Consider the following 9,593-nt stretch of genomic DNA (forward strand, 5'->3'; position numbering starts at 1 on the left):
AGTGACCTGTCACAGTCACAGAGTGACCTGTCACAAAGTGACCTGTCACAGAGTGAACTGTCACAGTCACAGAGTGACCTGTCACAGAGTGACCTGTCACAGAGTGACCTGTCACGGTTACAGAGTGACCTGTCACAGTCACACAGTGACCTGTCACAGGCCCAGAGTGACCTGTCACGGTCACAGAGTGACCTGTCACAGAGTGACCTGTCACGGTCACAGAGTGACCTGTCACAGAGTGACCTGTCACAGTCACAGAGTGACCTGTCACGGTCACAGAGTGACCTGTCACAGAGTGACCTATCACAGTCACAGAGTGACCTGTCACAGAGTGACCTATCACAGTCACAGAGTGACCTGTCACAGTCACAGAGTGACCTGTCACAGAGTGACCTGTCACAGTCACAGAGTGACCTGTCACAGAGTGACCTATCACAGTCACAGAGTGACCTGTTACAGTCACAGAGTGACCTGTCACAGAGTGACCTGTCAGAGTCACAGAGTGACCTGTCACAGAGTGACCTGTCACAGTCACAGAGTGACCTGTCACAGTCACAGAGTGACCTGTCACAGTCACAGAGTGACCTGTCACAGAGTGACCTGTCACGGTCACAGAGTGACCTGTCACAGAGTGACCTATCACAGTCACAGAGTGACCTGTCACAGAGTGACCTATCACAGTCACAGAGTGACCTGTCACAGTCACAGAGTGACCTGTCACAGAGTGACCTGTCACAGAGTGACCTATCACAGAGTGACCTGTCACGGTCACAGAGTGACCTGTCACAGAGTGACCTGTCACAGAATGACCTGTACACAGAGTGACCTATCACAGTCACAGAGTGACCTGTCACAGAGTGACCTATCACAGAGTGACCTATCACAGTCACAGAGTGACCTGTCACAGAGTGACCTATCACAGAGTGACCTGTCACAGAGTGACCTATCACAGAGTGACCTGTCACAGTCACAGAGTGACCTGTCACAGAGTGACCTGTCACAGTCACAGAGTGACCTGTCACAGAGTGACCTGTCACAGTCACAGAGTGACCTGTCACAGAGTGACCTGTCACAGTCACAGAGTGACCTATCACAGTCACAGAGTGACCTATCACAGAGTGACCTATCACAGTCACAGAGTGACCTGTCACAGAGAGACCTGTCACAGTCACAGAGTGACCTATCACAGAGTGACCTATCACAGTCACAGAGTGACCTATCACAGAGTGACCTATCACAGTCACAGAGTGACCTATCACAGAGTGACCTATCACAGTCACAGAGTGACCTGTCACAGAGAGACCTGTCACAGTCACAGAGTGACCTATCACAGAGTGACCTGTCACAGTCACAGAGTGGCCTATCACAGAGTGACCTGTCACAGTCACAGAGTGACCTATCACAGAGTAACCTATCACAGAGTGACCTATCACAGTCACAGAGTGACCTATCACAGAGTGACCTATCACAGTCACAGAGTGACCTATCACAGAGTGACCTATCACAGAGTGACCTGTCACAGTCACAGAGTGACCTATCACAGAGTGACCTATCACGGTCACAGAGTGACCTGTCACAGAGTGACCTATCACAGAGTGACCTATCACAGAGTGACCTGTCACAGAGTGACCTGTCACAGTCACAGAGTGACCTGTCACAGAGTGACCTGTCACAGTCACAGAGTGACCTATCACAAAGTGACCTGTCACAGTCACAGAGTGACCTGTCACAGTCACAGAGTGACCTATCACAGAGTGACCTGTCACAGTCACAGAGTGACCTGTCACAGTCACAGAGTGACCTATCACAGAGTGACCTGTCACAGTCACAGAGTGACCTGTCACAAAGTGACCTGTCACAGAGTGAACTGTCACAGTCACAGAGTGACCTGTCACAGAGTGACCTGTCACAGAGTGACCTGTCACGGTTACAGAGTGACCTGTCACAGTCACACAGTGACCTGTCACAGGCCCAGAGTGACCTGTCACGGTCACAGAGTGACCTGTCACAGAGTGACCTGTCACGGTCACAGAGTGACCTGTCACAGAGTGACCTGTCACAGTCACAGGTGACCTGTCACGGTCACAGAGTGACCTGTCACAGAGTGACCTATCACAGTCACAGAGTGACCTGTCACAGAGTGACCTATCACAGTCACAGAGTGACCTGTCACAGTCACAGAGTGACCTGTCACAGAGTGACCTGTCACAGTCACAGAGTGACCTGTCACAGAGTGACCTATCACAGTCACAGAGTGACCTGTTACAGTCACAGAGTGACCTGTCACAGAGTGACCTGTCAGAGTCACAGAGTGACCTGTCACAGTCACAGAGTGACCTGTCACAGTCACAGAGTGACCTGTCACAGAGTGACCTGTCACGGTCACAGAGTGACCTGTCACAGAGTGACCTATCACAGTCACAGAGTGACCTGTCACAGAGTGACCTATCACAGTCACAGAGTGACCTGTCACAGTCACAGAGTGACCTGTCACAGAGTGACCTGTCACAGAGTGACCTGTCACAGAGTGACCTATCACAGAGTGACCTGTCACGGTCACAGAGTGACCTGTCACAGAGTGACCTGTCACAGAATGACCTGTACACAGAGTGACCTATCACAGTCACAGAGTGACCTGTCACAGAGTGACCTATCACAGAGTGACCTATCACAGTCACAGAGTGACCTGTCACAGAGTGACCTATCACAGAGTGACCTGTCACAGAGTGACCTATCACAGAGTGACCTGTCACAGTCACAGAGTGACCTGTCACAGAGTGACCTGTCACAGTCACAGAGTGACCTGTCACAGAGTGACCTGTCACAGTCACAGAGTGACCTGTCACAGAGTGACCTGTCACAGTCACAGAGTGACCTATCACAGTCACAGAGTGACCTATCACAGAGTGACCTATCACAGTCACAGAGTGACCTGTCACAGAGAGACCTGTCACAGTCACAGAGTGACCTATCACAGAGTGACCTATCACAGTCACAGAGTGACCTATCACAGAGTGACCTATCACAGTCACAGAGTGACCTATCACAGAGTGACCTATCACAGTCACAGAGTGACCTGTCACAGAGAGACCTGTCACAGTCACAGAGTGACCTATCACAGAGTGACCTGTCACAGTCACAGAGTGGCCTATCACAGAGTGACCTGTCACAGTCACAGAGTGACCTATCACAGAGTAACCTATCACAGAGTGACCTATCACAGTCACAGAGTGACCTATCACAGAGTGACCTATCACAGTCACAGAGTGACCTATCACAGAGTGACCTATCACAGAGTGACCTGTCACAGTCACAGAGTGACCTATCACAGAGTGACCTATCACGGTCACAGAGTGACCTGTCACAGAGTGACCTATCACAGAGTGACCTGTCACAGAGTGACCTGTCACAGAGTGACCTGTCACAGTCACAGAGTGACCTATCACAAAGTGACCTGTCACAGTCACAGAGTGACCTGTCACAGTCACAGAGTGACCTATCACAGAGTGACCTGTCACAGTCACAGAGTGACCTGTCACAGTCACAGAGTGACCTGTCACAGAGAGACCTGTCACAGTCACAGAGTGACCTATCACAGAGTGACCTGTCACAGTCACAGAGTGGCCTATCACAGAGTGACCTGTCACAGTCACAGAGTGACCTATCACAGAGTAACCTATCACAGAGTGACCTATCACAGTCACAGAGTGACCTATCACAGAGTGACCTATCACAGTCACAGAGTGACCTATCACAGAGTGACCTATCACAGAGTGACCTGTCACAGTCACAGAGTGACCTATCACAGAGTGACCTATCACAGAGTGACCTGTCACAGTCACAGAGTGACCTGTCACAGAGTGACCTATCACAGAGTGAACTGTCACAGTCACAGAGTGACCTGTCACAGTCACAGAGTGACCTGTCACAAAGTGACCTGTCACAGTCACAGAGTGACCTATCACAAAGTGACCTGTCACAGTCACAGAGTGACCTGTCACAGTCACAGAGTGACCTATCACAGAGTGACCTGTCACAGTCACAGAGTGACCTGTCACAGTCACAGAGTGACCTGTCACAGAGTGACCTGTCACAGTCAGAGTGACCTGTCACAGTCACAGAGTGACCTGTCACAGTCACAGAGTGACCTATCACAGAGTGACCTGTCACAGTCACAGAGTGACCTATCACAGTCACAGAGTGACCTATCACAGAGTGACCTGTCACAGTCACAGAGTGACCTGTCACAGTCACAGAGTGACCTATCACAGTCACAGAGTGACCTATCACAGAGTGACCCGTCGCAGGAGCCCGCGTTCCGAGGAGCGGCCCCGCTCAGCGGTCGTTTCAGATTGCTTCGAGATGTCGGACATGAGCTGCCAATGCGGCGTTTGTGTGGCGTTATCGTTACCCACATTGATGTTTTCAAGCAATACTCATGTGGGAAGTGAACCCTATGTTATGGGTTTTGTTATATAAGTCGCGTTATTTCCGTGTATTTGTCAAAACTAAATCCATGTCAGCACGAAGCACGTGTTCCTCGCTCCGCCGCTATAGAAATCCGACGCAAGTGGAGAGCGAGTGTTGTGTCATCGCACTTCACGTTTACGGACTCATTTTGACTCTATTTTTGTTTTCTTCTTCTTCTGAAACGTCTGTTTTGCATAGCTTTGTATATATATAGATTGTTTTTGTTAAAGCGCTCTCCACTTCCACCGTTCAACAGGTGGCGTCATCGTCCACCTGGCGGGGCCACGGCCGAGCGCCCTGGGCCCCCATTGACTTCCCTGCCCCCCACCACGTGTCCTGGGCCCCCATGGACTCCCTCGCCCCCCACCACGTGTCCTGGGCCCCCATGAACTCCCCCGCCCCCCACCACGTGTCCTGGGCCCCCATGGACTCCCCCGCCCCCCACCACGTGTCCTGGGCCCCCATGGACTCCCCCGCCCCCCACCACGTGTCCTGGGCCCCCATGGACTCCCCCGCCCCCCACCACGTGTCCTGGGCCTCCATGGACTCCCCTGCCCCCCACCACGTGTCCTGGGCCCCCATGGACTCCCCCGCCCCCCACCACGTGTCCTGGGCCCCCATGGACTCCCCTGCCCCCCACCACGTGTCCTGGGCCCCCATGGACTCCCCCGCCCCCCACCACGTGTCCTGGGCCCCCATGGACTCCCCCGCCCCCCACCACGTGTCCTGGGCCCCCATGGACTCCCCCGCCCCCCACCACGTGTCCTGGGCCCCCATGGACTCCCCCGACCCCCACCACGTGTCCTGGGCCCCCATGGACTCCCCCCCTCCCCCCACCACGTGTCCTGGGCCCCCATGGACTCCCCCGCCCCCCACCACGTGTCCTGGGCCCCCATGGACTCCCCCGCCCCCACCACGTGTCCTGCCCCCCAATGGACTCCCCCGCCCCCCACCACGTGTCCTGGGCCACCATAGACTCCCCCGCCCCCCACCACGTGTCCTGGGCCCCCATGGACTCCCCCGCCCCCCACCACGTGTCCTGCCCCCCCCATGGACTCCCCCGCCCCCCACCACGTGTCCTGGGCCCCCCCCCCCCCCCCGCTGTTAGTGACGTCGCTTCCGCTCTTCGGATCGACCCGAAACAAAAACTGCGAACTCTTGTCAGCAACTGGTCGTATCCCAGGCGTTGATTTTCAAAGATTTCGGTTTCACCTGAAGATAAACAATCATTTTTACTATTTTCATTTTACCAGGTACAGCCCACTGAGCTTTCTAGTTATTTTTTTTAGAAGCGACCTCGCCACAAATGATTGCTCAACGAAGTGGCTTATCACGTGGAAATTAATAGCAGCAACATACTCTTAAACGCACGTTTCTCAACGTGGAGAGACAAACGGAAGGAGGTTAATCAAACAAAAAATCCACGCGACCACGGGGGGTGAGACATCGCAAACTCCTAATATACAGCAGCAGCAGGCGTCATGGTCGGGAACGAACCCACGACCTCCTGCAAACCATGCGAGGTAGTTAACATCTCGTTTGTAAAACCGGAGAACTCGTCTCAAGCCGCTCCACCAAGTCCAATGAGATTTCATGCACAGCTTACGATGCGTCAACTTTGACCCGCTATTTTTTTTTATAGAATTCAGCTTATCAGATGCAGTCATTCGGCAGGGGGTGTCATGCAACCCCTGTTACAAACTCGTACAATGGAAGGGCAATGTGCTCCAGGTGTTTTACACCAAATACACTTTACCGAGATACACACCCGCACACGATGCTGTGATGTGTACTGATCTAACGGCCTGCGTTGTTTATTTGTGATCAAGTGTTGGCTGTTGGCTGTCCACAATTATCAATGAAATCGCCACAATTGTGAATTGATAACCTCTTGCTCAATGTCATTATACCACGTGCATCACAGCAGCAGAGTACACACACACCGAGGCCTTGTGCATGCAACACGACACACACCACAGAATAGCAGCACGTTCTCTCACTCATCAATACCCCTACACACATACAGTACACTTACCATTCACCATACAGAATCACACAGATCCACTCGCATTCACTCGACACACTAATCGCACACATCTATTGGCGATGCAGTCGTATCGTGAATGGTAATAGGTCTGCGTGTAATTGTGATTACACAGAGACCAATTGCTATACCACTGAGTGAGTCATTAGTTGAATGAAATCATTAGCGGGTGAGTAATTGTGTACGTGATTGAGCTAGTGAGTAAATGAGTGTGACTTGGTGATTGAATGGATGGGTGAGTGAGTGAGTGAGCAAGTGGGTGATTGAATGGGTGGATGCGTGAGCGATTGGGTGGGTGAATGGGTGAGTGAATAAATTAATTACTGGGTGGATTGGTATGTGATGGTCGGTTTAAATGGTGAATGGTTGTGTGTAGTGAATATGTGAGCGAGTGGTTGGTGGCTGAGTGTGTGGGTTATAAAGAAACACGGAGTGGGCGAGTGAATGGATGAGTGGCTCTGCGAGAATGGGGGTGTGAATGGATGACTCAAGTAATGGGTGCTTGAGTGGATGGCTATGTTATTGGGTGAGTGGGAGAGTGGATAGGCGAGTAGCTGAGTGTGGGCAGGTCAGTGAGTGAATGGGTGATGAAATTAATGGATGAGTGTATATGCTAGTGCGGGGTTAGGGAGTGATGGGTGAGTGAGTGAATGGGTGAATGTGTGACTGGTTGGATGGGTAGGCGTGTGGGGGATGGAGTGGGTAGGTGTGCGGGTGAAGGAGTGTGTAGGTGAGTGGGTGATGGAGTGGGTGAAGGAGTGTGTGATGGAGTGTGTGATGGAGTGGGTAATGGAGTGGGTGATGAAGTGGGTGATGGAGTGGGTAGGTGAGTGAGTAGGTGAGTGGGTAGGTGAGTGGGTAGGTGAGTGGGTGATGAAGTGGGTGATGGAGTGGGTAGGTGAGTGAGTAGGTGAGTGGGTAGGTGTGCGAGTGAAGGAGTGTGTAGGTGAGTGGGTGATGGAGTGGGTGAAGGAGTGTGTAGGTGAGTGGGTGATGGAGTGGGTAGGTGAGTGGGTAGGTGAGTGGGTGATGGAGTGTGTAGGTGAGTGGGTATGTGAGTGGGTAGGTGAGTGTGTAGGCGAGTACTCACGTGCCCAGCACTTCGCGCAGCTCGTACGTGGCCGTGATGTCCTCCGTCTGCTTCTTCCACGAGGGCGCGCACAGATCTCCGCCTGCAGACGCAGACATGCTGCCCGCTCTCTCTCTGCCCGCTCTCTCCCCGGCTCTCCCTCTCTCCGCCTCTCGCCTGCTCCTCTCCCCCTCTCAGCTCTCCCTGTACAGTGTTCGCGCTCCCCCTGCCTCGCTCTCTCTCCTCCTCCTCCTCTCAACCTCGGCTCCCGCTGTCTCTCCCCCCTCTCTCAGCTCCCCTCGCTCTCAGACCTCTCCCTTGCTCGCTGCTCGCGGCTGTGTGCCGCTGCGATGTGCTGCTGCCGTCCTTGCTGCTGCGATGCTGATGATCATCATCATCATCAGCTGCTGCAGCAGCATAATCTGCAGCATCAGCACATCCCACTGACTGGCCTTGCTTACCAGGCAATGGCAGCGGGATAAGTTCACGCGCCGCTCGTTAACGACAGCCACCTCGACGTCGCATCCACGGCTCTGCAATCATCGCCGTGGTCGCAATGATTCTTTATTTATTATTGCTCCCACGGAAAAGCCGAAAGCATCGTCACGTGTCCCCCCTCGCCGCCTGCGTACGAGCGGTGGTCGCAGTGGTTAGCGGCTGCTCCGACATGCCCGTCGCAGATTCGAGTTGCAGTGCCACGGCGCACATCAGTGGCGAGCGATGCCCGGGCCGTGCGGTGTCAAAAGAAATTAATCACTGGGGAGACAAAGGCGGTCGGGCGTGGTGCTGGCAACAGCCAGCCCGCGCTTGTACCGTGCCGGCCTTAATAGGTGCTCGCTAACAGTACCTGGCCCCAACAATGTGTGAAAAATCTATGTTGGGATCACTGTATTTATGTACAGTATGTACGTATATGATGAGCAGATGTGAGTAAATGTGTGTATGGGTGTTCGTGTGTGTGTGGGGTTTGCAAACCTGTCAACCCCTTATCAGTGCCTAACTTATTACAGACCAATTCAGGCCTGATTGGTCACCCCCCAGGCCTGGATTAAGATTGTTTAGACCCCTGGGTTACAGGGTACTGTGAGGGCCCCCAGTAATATTTTTACAAGGCTAACAACAACAAAAAATTCAGCATTCACAAATGAAAAAACTTTTCACTTCATCTCTGGAGGCCCTCCAGCTGTCGGAGCCCCCCGTGCCTTAATCCGGCCCTGGTCACCCCGTGCCCTTATAAATCTCAACGTTCATCCGATAAAGTCTCATCACGAGGGAGAAACACAAGCAAATAGAGAGATGAAAAAACATTTTTTTTGTGCCCGTATTGAAACGGACCTGAAAACTCAATTTCCCTGTACATGAAATACGTTGTAATCCGTGACGGGTTGACAGCTCTGGGTTTGAAACTTGAATTTGGAGCTTTCGTGACTGCAGGAATTATGCTTGGTTTTTTTTTCGGTAAAGTCACGTAGAAATAATAAAATAACATAATAGTGTACGACGTTTCGATTGCAACACAAGCAATCATCATCGGGTACAGAAGAGCTAAATTTACGAGAGAGAGAGGAGACACATAACCGCAGATATATATACAGACAACAGATACAACAAGGGATACAGAGAGAGAGAAACGTGGGAGCACACTAGATCAAACAAGATTTGGAAACCATATAACGCAACACAGACGGTCGGTCAAAACACAATTAACGCAAGGTCAGGTTGATTACGTTATTTCAAAGATTGCTAAATTGTAAGTTGAGTGTGAAATCTGTGTGGGTTTGTATACGAACACAGCACGCTGCTGCATGTGACACTTTTCAATCAGTCCACACGGTCAGCTGTCGCGTGGACCATCGACACGGGAAGTTGACAAAGAAGACAGCGGAGCAGCATCTGACAAGGTCGCCGAGAAGCTTGGAGAAGCGCCAACTGAGACAGAACGTGGAACACGGGCAGCAGGAGACAACAACAACAACCGCCATTGGCCACTCGGTGGCTGTGACGTCGCCG

The 9,593-nt window shown here is 52.4% G+C and overlaps 1 protein-coding gene across 1 annotated transcript in view; it reads right to left on the reverse strand.

Moving 5' to 3' along the window:
* The window catches only part of LOC116952811 (calcium/calmodulin-dependent protein kinase type 1D-like), a 92,285-nt gene extending 84,117 nt beyond the window's left edge, over positions 1-8,168 (reverse strand). Inside the window, exon 1 of the mRNA XM_032972480.2 lies at positions 7,605-8,168. Within this exon, the coding sequence (XP_032828371.1) occupies positions 7,605-7,702 (98 nt within the window). The 5' untranslated portion in view covers positions 7,703-8,168. The remainder of the gene's footprint in view (positions 1-7,604) is intronic.
* Between the last annotated feature and the right edge of the window lie 1,425 nt (positions 8,169-9,593).

The sequence above is a fragment of the Petromyzon marinus genome, chromosome 48, assembly GCF_048934315.1.
Source record: "Petromyzon marinus isolate PM22_M1 ecotype Great Lakes invasive population chromosome 48, UKy_Petmar_22M1.pri1.0, whole genome shotgun sequence".
In the NCBI taxonomy this organism is placed as follows: domain Eukaryota; kingdom Metazoa; phylum Chordata; class Hyperoartia; order Petromyzontiformes; family Petromyzontidae; genus Petromyzon; species Petromyzon marinus.